General features: G+C 43.1%; 3 protein-coding genes across 5 annotated transcripts; 1 reads left to right on the plus strand and 2 right to left on the minus strand.

Moving 5' to 3' along the window:
- Nucleotides 1-854: 854 nt before the first annotated feature.
- On the plus strand, nucleotides 855-4,795 carry LOC135648809 (uncharacterized). 2 transcript variants are annotated; one of them, XM_065166774.1, is made up of 5 exons: nucleotides 855-1,127; nucleotides 1,208-1,619; nucleotides 3,464-3,747; nucleotides 3,822-4,049; nucleotides 4,139-4,795. In XM_065166774.1, exons 2-5 carry the CDS (start codon nucleotides 1,232-1,234, stop codon nucleotides 4,580-4,582), a joined length of 1,344 nt encoding a protein of 447 aa, XP_065022846.1. In that variant the 5' UTR covers nucleotides 855-1,127; nucleotides 1,208-1,231; the 3' UTR covers nucleotides 4,583-4,795. The 2 variants fall into 2 exon arrangements, with proteins under 2 accessions (XP_065022846.1, XP_065022845.1); XM_065166773.1 differs by lacking the exon at nucleotides 855-1,127 and having other exon boundaries at nucleotides 1,143-1,619.
- Nucleotides 4,786-7,710, minus strand: LOC135648807 (IRK-interacting protein-like). The gene is made up of 2 exons (XM_065166767.1): nucleotides 7,087-7,710; nucleotides 4,786-6,227 (listed from the first exon to the last, which is right to left on the minus strand). The coding sequence occupies exons 1-2, from the start codon at nucleotides 7,567-7,569 to the stop codon at nucleotides 4,935-4,937; spliced, it is 1,776 nt and encodes a 591-aa protein (XP_065022839.1). The 5' UTR covers nucleotides 7,570-7,710; the 3' UTR covers nucleotides 4,786-4,934.
- Nucleotides 7,711-7,829: 119 nt separating this feature from the next.
- On the minus strand, nucleotides 7,830-12,749 carry LOC135648810 (lysine-specific demethylase JMJ30-like). Of its 2 annotated transcripts, XM_065166776.1 has the most exons (6): nucleotides 12,273-12,749; nucleotides 11,481-11,690; nucleotides 10,604-10,735; nucleotides 10,393-10,536; nucleotides 8,642-8,734; nucleotides 7,830-8,264 (listed from the first exon to the last, which is right to left on the minus strand). In XM_065166776.1, the coding sequence occupies exons 1-6, from the start codon at nucleotides 12,747-12,749 to the stop codon at nucleotides 8,073-8,075; spliced, it is 1,248 nt and encodes a 415-aa protein (XP_065022848.1). In that variant the 3' UTR covers nucleotides 7,830-8,072. The 2 variants fall into 2 exon arrangements, with proteins under 2 accessions (XP_065022848.1, XP_065022849.1); XM_065166777.1 differs by lacking the exon at nucleotides 11,481-11,690.
- Nucleotides 12,750-12,908: the final 159 nt, after the last annotated feature.

The following is a 12,908-nucleotide window of genomic DNA, read 5'->3' on the forward strand; positions in this document are numbered from 1 at the left end:
CTCCTGTTCGAACGTTCCCGCATCGCTCTTGCTCTCTCCCTGCCCTCTCCGTCACGTTTCGCTGCGTTTCCCAAGAACAGGAACACCGATGGGGGGAGAGAGAGCGAGCGAGGAGCAACGTTGACAACACGGATCTAACACCCCGCCGGCCATTAAATTTGTGGCGTGTTTTCCGCCTTCCTTTGTTGTTCATTGGTAACACGTAATCGTTGACCACAGTGCCGGTCGGCGCTTTAAATGCCGACTAAGTGGCGTCGTTTGGGAGGCTAACCAGACAGGGAACGCAACCGTAGCAACATCCGAAATCCCAACCGGTGTTTGCGTCGGTGTTCCCTGCCGTCAGAGCCAATCGTGCGAGACCACGAGCCGTGGCTCCTCCCAATTAATAACCCGTAATCCACCGTCCATTGCGTCTGATCATTATAACTTTTACGGTTGAGATCATTCCGCATTTATTCCGAGCATATATATTCTAGACGCCTCAGCTGCGAGTGACCCCGGGCCCCACTCGTCGTCCGACGTTAGGTAGGGGAAGCTCAGTTAGCTTTCTCCGAACCCGCGTGCGCACTCCTCCAGGTCCACGGAATCAACGGCTGCGATCGCAATTGTACCTCACCCGACACGGAACCCCACGAAGGGGAAGATGGTTATCCTCGCAATCGGATGTCGGCGGACCCCGCAAAGGAATCTACCGGCCCGCCGGGCTTCGCGAGAAATAATGTTGTCTTCCAGGACCGGTGCAGGGAAAAATACCTCCCAACCCCACTCCACCCGTCACCTCCACAACGACAGCGTTGGGCTCAACTCTGCATTCTTTATATAATTGTTTGCCATATGCGAGCAATCGATCCAAGTAAACACGCCTCCCGTCCCTGCTTCCCTCCCTCCCTCCCTCTGCAGGAGGAGTCTTCATTGAATTCGGTTCGAAGGAGAATCTCTGTGCTACAGGCCTCTTTTGATCTCACATACTTTCTTCCTCTCCTGCTACAAAATATCCTTCTTTTTATTTTTATTTATTCCACTCTTTGGGATTAAAAATCGAGACTTGAGGAGGATTCCATGTGCTGAGATCGTCAATCGCGCAAAGCTGGGATTTTTTTTCCTTGGTTCCGGCGATCGAGAAAGCCGTAAAGATCGCATCTTTACGCTGAGATTAGTCGGATTTCCTTAAGAATCTTTGATGCTGATATTGGGACGATTGGTGCAGCGAGAGGGAGCGGGAACGACTGGGATGAGAATGGACCGCCCGCAGCAGCCGTCGGTGGTGGCGATCGAGTGCGTGGCGGGGAGCTCCAAGGCGGAGGAGTGGGGCGGGGACTTGCTGCAGACGGGGGACGTTGTGGAGGAGATCAAGATCGGAGGGTCCCCCGCCGTCCGCTCCCCGTTCAAAGGCGGAAAGAGTGGGGTCCAGAAGCTGCTCCACTCGGCCTTCAAGCGCGGGGACACGTCCATCGAGGTCAGGGTCCGGCGGTGCGGCGGCAACGCGGCGGAGCTCCAGGCCTGCATCGTGCCACACGGCCCGGCCGGGCGGCGCCAGTACGTGCTCCGCTCCATCCGCGATCCCAACTACGCCGTCGGCTTCGTGGACCGCATGGAGAGCGAGTGCATCGCGTTGCAGGGTACGGCCTCTGACCTCCTCTTCTGACTCCAAATTCTCTCATATTGACCTCCCAAGTCGGACACAGGGTATTAATTCTCTCATTCTTGAGCAAATTTTTCTTCATCGACTTCGTTACAGGAGACTTCTTTTTGTCTTCATCAACCCGTAATCCATCTTAGAAATTTTTGGCGTAGAATACGGTAGCTTTTGCCATTTAACACAGAAAAGAAAACTCAAGATGCATGTACTAGAAAAGCGCTCGTTGGATTCTCTTAAGACTGTATATAATCTGCGAAGATACAGGGAGCCCCTCTGTAGTTTTATTAATAGCTTGGTACCAGTTTTCCTATTGATTTAGAGTTGTCTGTACCGCTTCCTTGTTTTTGACTTGTCGTCCAATTCTACTGAGTGAAGGGATGGATATAGATTCTTTTATATGATATAGTTTGGCTCAAACTAAGAGTTGCTTCCTTGATACTTTGATCTTAAATTTTGATGCAAAGTGGTCTGCAAGAGACATCTTCATGAATACTAATTTTTTATTACCATGGGTGACAGCCGAACTAGATTCCTTCCCACGAGCTGGCTTATGGCACAAGCCTTCTTTGACCAAACATCTGATAGACTATTAGCAAAACCATTCTGCGAGTTATTGTAACTGTTTAGTCTCAATCTCATAGATACAGATATTATCTGTACCTTTTAAAAAATAAAATTATTATATAAAAAATTAATATCAAGACCGAAATTAAGTACCGTAGATCTAAGATTTTTTTAAAAAAAGTACATGTCTTTAAATACGATAATCAATAAGGTATTTGGATATCATGAATTAATACCATGATCTGAATCAGCATTAAGAAAAAATCTAAACTCTCATTCTTCTTTAAATACGATAACCAATAAGATGCCTCATAAAATCAATACCATGATCTATATATGAATCCATCATAATCAACATGTGAAAAAAAGCTAAATTCTCATTATCCTTTCTTCCTAGTTTCAAGACTATTGAAATGTGGGGGAAAAAAAAAAAAAAAGCTAAACTCTCATTCTCCTTTCTTTTTATTTTTAATCCTATTATAATTGATGAAATAAATATTTATAGAGAGATGAGAGAAGAGATCTATCTATTATTGTGTGATCCCCTAAAGGTCCTACCTTATATAAGCGAGAGTAAAGGATATAATTAGGAGAGTCCCTTCTATCAAGCTCACTCCTAAAGAATCTTATTATAATTAGATTTTTTTTTATTAACAATCTCCTAAGAAGATATAGTTTCGTTAATGATCTATAACAACTTAGATTTCAAAGTCATAGTTCTTATACTAACTATAAGAAATAAAACCAATGTACAAAAATTTAATTCTAATATTGAAACTAAGTATCATAAATTTGAGATAGAAGGTGCATCCCTTTAAATATGATAATCAAGATACTTAGAATGTTGCAAAGCAACATACTATGATCTCTCTCTCTCTCTATATATATATATATATATATATATATATATATATATATATATATATATATATGACAGTAGATGATCTATGAAAGATAATTAAGAGAGTCTATTTTATCAAGATCATCTATCAAGGAATTATATCATAATTAAATTTTATTTATATTGATCGATAATTTTAATCAAAATCTAATCAAATTTATAATATATCTTAATTAATTAAATAGATCCAAGTCTGCCTCCATACAGTTAATTCCTATAGAACTAGATTTGTGGTTATATGATCATTGGCAAATAATAGAAGTGAAGTTCATTATCAGTGCTGAAGGAGCTCACGCAAGATAAGCTTTACTATTTTCTCATTTGTCTCCAAGAATTACCACCCTTTCTTTGTTCTCAAGGCTCACGAAGCTCGAGGGTGGTATGTGCGCTGAGCACTTGCAAGATTCAGGATGGATACGTATCTTATAATTGGGAGAAGAAGATGAAGGAGTTTCTGCCAGTTTCCAACTCCAGCTGCTTCCTCTCGATGCTGGTTCTTCCAAAGGCATTGGACCCAGTTGCTTCCCGCTACAACTCCCTCGAGGACACCTTGGCCCGTGCAAATGCTTGGCTCGTCGCCTCTCAGATCTCAGGAGTCCCCATAGACTTCATGGATGTCCAGACTGAGGCTCTCCTCACCAAGGTGAGAATCAACGTTCGACAAAGGTGAAGGGCTTTTTGCATTCGAGTGAGTCGAGCTTATGTTTTCCTGTGCAGATATCTGGGGAGACCGCCTCTGCAACTGTGAATAGTGGATCCCTATCTGACCTTTCGAGTCTCGCAAACGCTAGCCTTTATGGGTTCGAGGACTACCATGGGGTCGACATCGGCGTGGTCAAGGCGGCTCGCCTTTGGTACACCCCATCTGCTGGAGAACTTGCTGTGGATATTAGGCTTCAAGAAGGTGACACCAAGCTGGGCTTTGCAATCGGTCGCACCGAAGAGGTTTGCTTGAATGCTTTCTTCTTTCTTTCTTTGTGGTAGGTAACATAGTATGAAGTGAAACCTATCTTGAGCCTCATTCTTCTCTACAGGGCTTCATCTACATTGCTTCGGTTGACGAAACCGACGATGAAGCAGCAGCTTCAACCCGATCGGGCCTTGGAGTTCTGTTCAAACAAGCAAGAGACTCGTCCAAGCTGCTAGTGATCTCGAGGGTGTCCAATGAGAAGGTCCTCCCGTGGATGGTGTCCTCCGCAGGAGCCATTCGTTGTTTCGACACCATCTCGCTCAGCCAGAAGCTCTCCTTGCATAGGCATGCTCTGAAGCCGATTCGGATTCATGTTCTGATGTGGGAGCAGGCATCGGCCGATGAGCTCGGACGGTGCAAGCCCGCAGCAGCACCTTCTGTCCGGTTTCCTCCACTGGCAGCTGAACTGCCCAAGAACCTCGTTGCGGATGATTCATCCGAGACATGGCCCGGGTGGGACACTGCAGGCGATGTGTCGTTCAGGTTTAATGACACTGTCTTGTCATAGTAGCTGGCTGTGTCCTTCCCTGGACATATCAGTTTCATTGAGTTGAGAGCTGCTTTGTCCCCCTCCCATTTTACTTCTTTCTCTCTCTCTCTCTCTCTATATGTTTTACTCTGGAGCATATTTGTATATCTCATGCTAATTAACGCATAAGGTAACTCAAACTCTAAGTGTAATCTCAAACGCACTTTGGTTGGGAGATCGATATCTCTTCAATGTTTGTTGAGCAAAAGTTGAAAGTCTCATCAAGCCAATCCTTGAGAAGAAAGAGAAGGAGAAGCATGCAGCATATGATGAAACATCGATTGATTTTGATCACTCAAGGAAGCACAAACATGGTGCTATTATCGAGTGTTTATGATTCAGAACCATACCTGCAGAGAACTCTGCACCTCAGCACCCGGTCGCGAACAAAGAATCCAGGCATCACCATGGTCCTAACTCGAGCAGGGGCTTGTGCTCTGTGACCGTCCAATGGAATCTCCTCCATATGAATGGGGTCGAAATCCCTGTTTCCCTCAACCCGCAAAATCATCAACGATGGTTCGAAGGAAAACGCCAGCAGATGGAGCAACCAAATGCATTTGGCACCTATCAAGAAGCATCGGAGAAGATGCTCAGGCCATGGTGTTGACCAATTCAGCACCGCAGCAACGCTACTAAATTTTCGATCACAAAACCTGCTGAAATCGTCACTGTAGTGCTTCGTTCCCTTGTGCAAAACCTCATTCCAGCCCAAGTTCCGGAGTGCAACAAAAGACGAGAAGTTCTCCTGGCGCTCTCGCCGGGGATCTAGAAACTTTGGCGATCCATTCTTTTGGAACACACAGTTCTCGAAATCCTGATACAGAGATTGGTTCACGATGGCTTCCAAATGGCAGAGTGCTACTTTGGAGGAGTTACTACTAGTTAATGTCATCTGATGTGGTTGGAGAAACAAATTTAGCCTCCCTGACAGATCGTCATCAGTTTCCCTGGTTTGGTGGATGACTGTCTCACAGAAGTGCGTGACAGAGAGCCTGCACTCTGAGACTATCTGCAAGAAACCCTCCACCAGTACCTCTTGGCTGACGGGCATCAAATCGTCTCGACTGCCTCTGATGGATTTCACTCTCTTGGACAGCTTAAACTTGTATAGAACCTGGGGACTCTTTCCATGCACAGCCTGGTTTAAAGCTTTCTTCAGCTCTTCACAGTAAGCTTCCAAACTGTGTAGCTTCTGCTGCAGCTCTGCCAGTAAGGACTTCATCTCTGAAACTTCTTCCAGGGCAGCATCCCTATTCTCCTTGGCGTGGAGGAGCTCCTCCTCCAGTGATTCAAGTGAAGAAACCCCCCATTCCTTCAAAAGTTGGGACATGTCGTCGGACGCCATCGTCTTTGGCGGCGTTTCGGGCTTGCACTTCCTTGTTGATTTAGACAAAACCCATGAAAGGATTGGCCCTCCGTGTTTTACGGGCATCTTTACGGATTGCTGTGGGGTGGGCAGTGCCCGAGTGCTCTTGACGTTGTCGCTCAGGTTCTTTTGCCCACCGGCCACATCCAAGTCAACGGTTTCCTCCCTGCATGTGTCGTATGACGTGACTATGGTGTTTGCCCATGAACCTGTTCGTCTACTCGAGCACGTCAGAATCACAGCGTCTGGAGCAGCCTGCAATGGGGGGCACATGGTTAGTGCACCGGGAGCCAGTGGATAATTTCTTGAATGCCCGTCGTTTAAACAATAAGAAACGTATTAGGATCCTTAATTACATATAAATGCACCAGTGAGTCAAATTTTAATAAGAAAATCCAAAAAAGATGAATGGATGGATGGATGGATGGATATAGAGAAGATTACGAGAAAAGTGTTTTCCGGTTTGTGTGAGAGAGTTTTTTTAGGAGTTTGAGCTTGAATTAACTCAAAATGATTTCTTGCGTTTGATTTTTTTTATAAACTAAAAAAAATTAATTTTCTCTATGGATAAAAAAAAATTCAAATTATATTAAGTCTTACATCATCTTTTTGCTATATATTCCAAAAATCTCTTAATTTCTTTTTTGGTTTCGAGTTTTTCTCTTCGTCTCAACACAAAAGTATATGATTTTGTTGAGTACTGCATCGTTGTAAATGGAAAATTTCCAGTAAACAAAGACTACTACTCATATAATGGAGCTGGTAGCTATACTGGAGGGTTTGCAGTCGACTGGATGTTGATGTTGAGACATAGAGATCAAAATTCCTATTGAAATTCTTATTGAAATAGACATTGAGACTATACTGGTAATATAAAATTCTTATTGAAATTCCTCCACCGAGTCAAAAGTGTGTTTCATATTTTTCGGAATGGAAACAAATGTGCAGATCGGATGGTTGAATGTACCTCTGATCGACTACAACTTCGAATGGACTGAAATTTTTTACTACTGATTCTTCCAGCACTATGGAAACCACAGAGAGATGTCCAGTTTTGCATGGAACGGCGACAGGACTCTTACGATGACGAACCAAAAGAGTAGGCACTACTCACCGGCGTGAAGACAGGGTAATCTTCAAATACAGAGAACCGGTTCGCAGGGCGGGAAACACCGGCAGGCAACCTCGCCACCGCTGGGCTGCCGCCGTTCCCCCCTTGGAGCAGCGCCGCGTGGAGCGCCCTCAGCTCCGCTGCCTTCGCCAGTGCCGCCCGGATGTCCTGCCTGCGGAACCCATGACCCTGCGTAGCAGCAGCAGCCGCACCAGCAGATAAGTTCATGGAGCTCGGTATCTTTCGAGGCATGGGCACGATGGAGCAGCTCTTTGGCAGCGCCACTCCAAGGCAGTCATGGAACCGCTTCAATCTCAACTCCGTGAGCAAGCGACCATAGATAGAATTTCTTATGACGGCGATCACAGAAGATGTGCACCTGATTTCCGATCCGATGACCTGTGTTCGTAGAAAGATGAGATTTCGTCTTATACATACACCCAAGCAATTGCTAGATTTCACATCATATGTCATCATAGCCGCCATGTTCTGTGTTGCTTCTCGTCATCATGCTCGGCGCATGCTCCGAACACGCTTGCATGTGCTTCAAGCTTTATTTTTGACGTAACCTGAAAGCGAAGAATTTATAGGGAATAAAATATTGGAGAATCAGTTGATGCAGCATCATCAAATCCACGAAAACCTGAATCACTGCTGGGGTCAGAACACAAAGATGATCAATTGACATACATGGAGGGAAGGACCTGTCCTGTATCACTGCTGGGGGGAAAAGTAGTCAGTAGTAGTGCTGCTCTTAACTTCAATTCGATAGACAAAACACAAATGTGATATTACAGGCTAAAGGTGTGTATAGATTAAGATACACCCTGTGATAGACCAACAAAACTACATCTTGTAATGATGGATCCCAAATAGTGGGTCCTCTGTGTATATAAATAGAGTCCAACATAATTAATCCTGTGATTCCATGATTTCCTCTCATACAACCCCCGTCCAAAAAGGCTATGGAATGGCAAGGAACACTAATACTATGCACCTTCAGAGGGATAGGCTGTTGCGCTCCACCAAAAACTGACAGAGAAACTGGTAGAAAGTGATCTCACATAATGCCACCATTTGGGTGGAATGTAAAGCATTTCACCTTCCTCCAAGACACAGTCGAAGAAATCAAGATTTTCCACCTTTGGGAACTCTGTGAAATCAATGTTGTCGAGGTCAACCTGCAGACAGATCCGAAACAACATTATAAATTTCACCCTAGAACTTGGTAACATGCTATGCCACATGACATTTTCCCACTAAGTTAATCAGCAAATTAAGTTCTAAATGTTTATGAAAACCAACTGCTTTTTTGAAAGTAATGATACTGTTGGGAAAGCTGAGATCGTCAAGAACCAGATAGAGTCAGCTTGGGCATACCTACCACAAATACTCCAAATCCTGGCAGGCATACCAGGTTAAAGTCAAGGCTACCATAGATAAAATTGCATGCCCCATGTGAGGCTGTTTTGTAAAGCCAGGCGGCGATACCTTTCACAATCAGGAATTTGCATAACTGAGGCTCGTGCTTTCTCAGTGTTTTCTAGTAACTACATACCTGGCTGGAATTGCTAAGCATGGATTCCGTATGAGGATACAAGCTCTCTGATGCTGAAGCTGGATAAAGTCTTATGTATTTTCTGCCAATCACCTATATATCATGACATCAAAGACAATCAAATGAGAAAATCACCCGATTTTGGTCTTATGGAACTGTGCCCCTAGGCATCAAAGATCTATGACCCATTGGGTATGACCATAAGAGTGAAATAGAAATTACTATGCTAGTGGAATAGGCTATTCGAACAAGTCATATTCATATCTATTTGGCTATAATTGTCTAGGATGTTTATTAGTTGAAATAACTATATAAGTACTAATGCTGGAATGAGAAGTTGTTCCAAACAAGAACTAGACAGCCATCATATTTATCCTGGACATTACTATGTTTAACGTGGGTTCAACATGTTCAAAATAAAATAGTTTATAACATCCATGGGTATACACATTGATTTTGCAAGCTTTATTACAATAGCCTAGCAACCATTGTTAGCATGTGTATACAATCACTTGTATACAAATGAACATGACCTTTTTGAGGAGGAAAATGGCATCACTGCATTTACTGGTGGGTAGCCAATGATGCTGACAATGCTAACATGGTTATGAATATGTGTAGACACACACACACACACACACACACACACACATATTTATTTATATATATGGTTCTGTGGACAAAAAAGGAAAGAGACAAAGCTGTTAACTGACACAAACTTTGAACAAAAGTTGATATAGCTCTTGCTACAGGTTTTCCTGTGGAATAATCGTTGTTCCAGTAACAAGGAGGTTTAACCACATTATTTTCATTGATTCTTTCTATTTTTTATAGTTAGACTAATTTGGCTCATACAAAGCTTATACCTTCTTGTCTGACAACCTTATATCTGTGAATCAAATGGTCCTACAAGATATGGAATTAACTCAGGTTAAAAAATGCCTCTCTTTTTTTTGCATAAGCAAATCTAGGCACTACATTGGTAGCATCTTGATTATTAAGTCTAAGAATTGTCTTGATCACTATCTGAGATATGACAAAATTTTGGGGGCGTTGCCCTTAAAGAATCCCTTAGGAGCATCCAGTAATTGAATCCCAAATAATACCATTATTTTCATTGTTTCTGATAAACCAATCTGAGCATCTTCAGATTGTTTTTCTTGGGTAATATAAGACATGATTAACAACAACAACAAACCATACTGTTTCAATTATCTGGGATAATATAAAATGTGACTCGTTAAAAATAATTAGTATTTCACATGAAGCCAAAGTGCATGTCAGAGTGCAAAATGGTGTACTCTAAGAGTCTTGTAGAGAAAATAAACCAAGCAGACTTTACCGAGCCTGCCACTCAACTTAATAGATTTTGTCAAATGCATATAATCTCAGGCATATTGATAATTTTATGCAAGTCAAGATTCTGTCAAAACAAATCAGTGTACTTTTCTTTTTTTCTTGGAAATAGATCTTTAAATCCATTTAACTTCTCTCATTGTTTGCCATAACAGGCCTAGCAGACTTCAACAATGCCACAGTGGTGAAAGCAGCTATATGTTGGGCAGTCATATAAGCATATGACATGAGCAGTCAAGTTCAGGCAGCAAGTAACCAACAAAAGATGGAAGAGAATGGTACTTTACCTGTGGGTGAATGATGTCCTTTTGGATTTACTATGCAGCAAGTTGAATAAAGATTTTAAAAGTGATAAATATCAGTTTAACATATTTATTATGCACATCTCAATATACCTGTGCAAAAAGATTATGATGAGGATCCTGGTGCAATGGTGTCACTGTACCAAGTGGACCAAACCAAGCATTAAGGGATCGGAGTTCCCCACCACCAGCAAAGCAATAGTCGGGAATCATTATATCATCACGTAGCTCTTGTATCTGCCAGTTCAGTAGAAACAGTTATTTGATACACGGTGAAGATAATATTGAAGAATTGTTGAGGTACCTGATCAAACAAAGGATGCTGAGCCAGATATGTCAAGTTGGAAGGGCAGTTATTTGAATGAACCCTCTCAAGAAACTGTGAGAAAGTAATTAGCTCTTGCTTCCATTCAGAACAGACATAGTTCTTCCCAACCTAAATATGAAATTAGCTTTTAGTCTAAAATTATTGGCACTTATGTAGCCTAATTAGTAATATCAATAACTTGGTATGTGCATATGCTCATTTAAGTGACCTTGACATATAGATTCTAAAATTCCACGATCCAATTCTAAGTGACCTTGAAAGATAGACTCTGAATATCCGTACTCCAAATAACAGAGAAAAGCAAGATAATAGCAAGTTATAAGCAACTAATTGTGAAGAATTCACAAGTCACAAAAGTTTAAAGCAGTTTTGACCGCAAGGACTAGCATACGATAATCAACCCATAAATTAAATAATGTAAAAGCAGCAATTCAAGCATTATCCAGTGGTATATGAAAGAAAACTAGACTATGCCAGGCCATCCTTAACTTTCAGAGCCCATTACAGCATGGGAGATTGGGGGTGTTGACATTAAGCACATCATGATTCCAACGGTGTACAAAACAAAGCTTGAGTTTTTGACCAAGAAGTAAACCAACAGTATATGAATCACACAGCTTTTAATGGATTAGAAGAGACAACCTTTTGATCTAGCATAAACCAAAAGTTTTATTCAAGCTATGTAATGCCTTGAGATTTTTCATTTAGGCACAGATAAAGTTTCATTACTTTGATTCATCTATTAGGTTTTAGAGTTTTTCAATGCATATGATTTTTTCCTCCAATCTGTCATCCATGTGCAAGTTGCTCCCATGATGTCATAAATTCAGCAACACAAGGAAAGGCTATTCACCTCAACTGGGACAGTTCGATCTCCTGCTACCCTCTGTAAATACGCTATATCCTTCCACTTTGTCCGTGCCGGCCAATGATCAATGCATCCACTGATGATAACCGGGGAATCATGTAAAAAATAATCACATATAAATGTCTCCAGTGAAAGGGATGGCCGTTTCTCAACTTTCTTAGAGGATAGTGATTTGTTTGGCAATATTCGAAGTGCCTACAAGAAAAGTTCATAAAATGATAGCGTAATTCAGGTCTATACATGTGCATTGTTGATCAACTAAAAATTCATGCTCACAAACGTATTTGAACAAATCCAGTAGCTCGAATGATTGTGTATTCTTCAAGGAGATGTGCCGATTCAAAATGAGAGAAGTACAACTCAAAATTTGAGTTGTGGCATAATTGTTGATAAAGAATGTAAAAAGAAAAACAACGATGTAAGCTTCCTTATTCATCACAAACCAAAGATCAATAAGTTCTTGAATTAACAAGTGAACACAATCACAAAAAGAATGAGCCGATGTAAATGAAGAGGTAAAAAGTAGAAACTCTAAAGACACGTGATGATTTGTTCAGTGAACAGTTGAGGCCTACCATTGCAATACGAAGCAGTCAAGAAAAGCAATCTCAAACATCAAATCCGGAAGAGGAAGTTTAGAAGTTATACAAATAGAATGTATCCAAAACATAACCGAGCGAGTTAAACCAACAATAGATTGACCAATATATTGTGAAGAAATTTATGCAATTCTGTTCAAAGAAGACATTTTTATCTTTTAGTGCTTGAATCTCTCACCTCTGCTAGGTCTCGGTTGTTAGAGATCCCCTCCCTCCACTTGTCCTTGCAACCGTCGGCCACCACCACGTCCTCGGCGCACGCCGCGATCCTTTGCACGGCCTCGTCGAGGTCGCGGCGGAGGAGCGGGCCGCCCATGATGAGCCCCATGTCGAGCGCCCGGAGGGCCTCCCTCCTGTCGCCGGCCCCGGCCCCGGCCCGGAGCTCCGCCACGTGGAGGCACGCCATCGCGTAGGCGTCCCGCCACGCAGGGACGACCTCGTGCCAGGGCCCCGAGTGGAGTTGCTCCCACGCCATCTCGCGTGCCGCCTCCGCCGCCCGGAGGTCGCCGCCAGCCGCCTTCTCCGCCGAGCTCACGAACGCGAAACCGCCCTCCTCCGTTATCCGCCGCAGTAGCGCGGCTCGCCGCTCCTCGTCTACCTCCACCGCCGCGGTCTTCGCCGCCTCCGCGGCTGGAGCGCCAGATTCTCCTCCCATCGTGACGCGAACGGTGGACGGAAAAGATTAAAAAGCGCCGCGTCAGATATTTTCAGAACACCCAACCAGGGTTTTCGCACCCGCAGTAACCTTACCTCCTCCAATCCTTCCACCAAGTGAACCAGTTGCGAGATACTCTTAAGAGAGGTCAACGCAGTT

Source organism: Musa acuminata, chromosome BXJ3-9 (assembly GCF_036884655.1).
Source record: "Musa acuminata AAA Group cultivar baxijiao chromosome BXJ3-9, Cavendish_Baxijiao_AAA, whole genome shotgun sequence".
Lineage (NCBI taxonomy): Eukaryota > Viridiplantae > Streptophyta > Magnoliopsida > Zingiberales > Musaceae > Musa > Musa acuminata.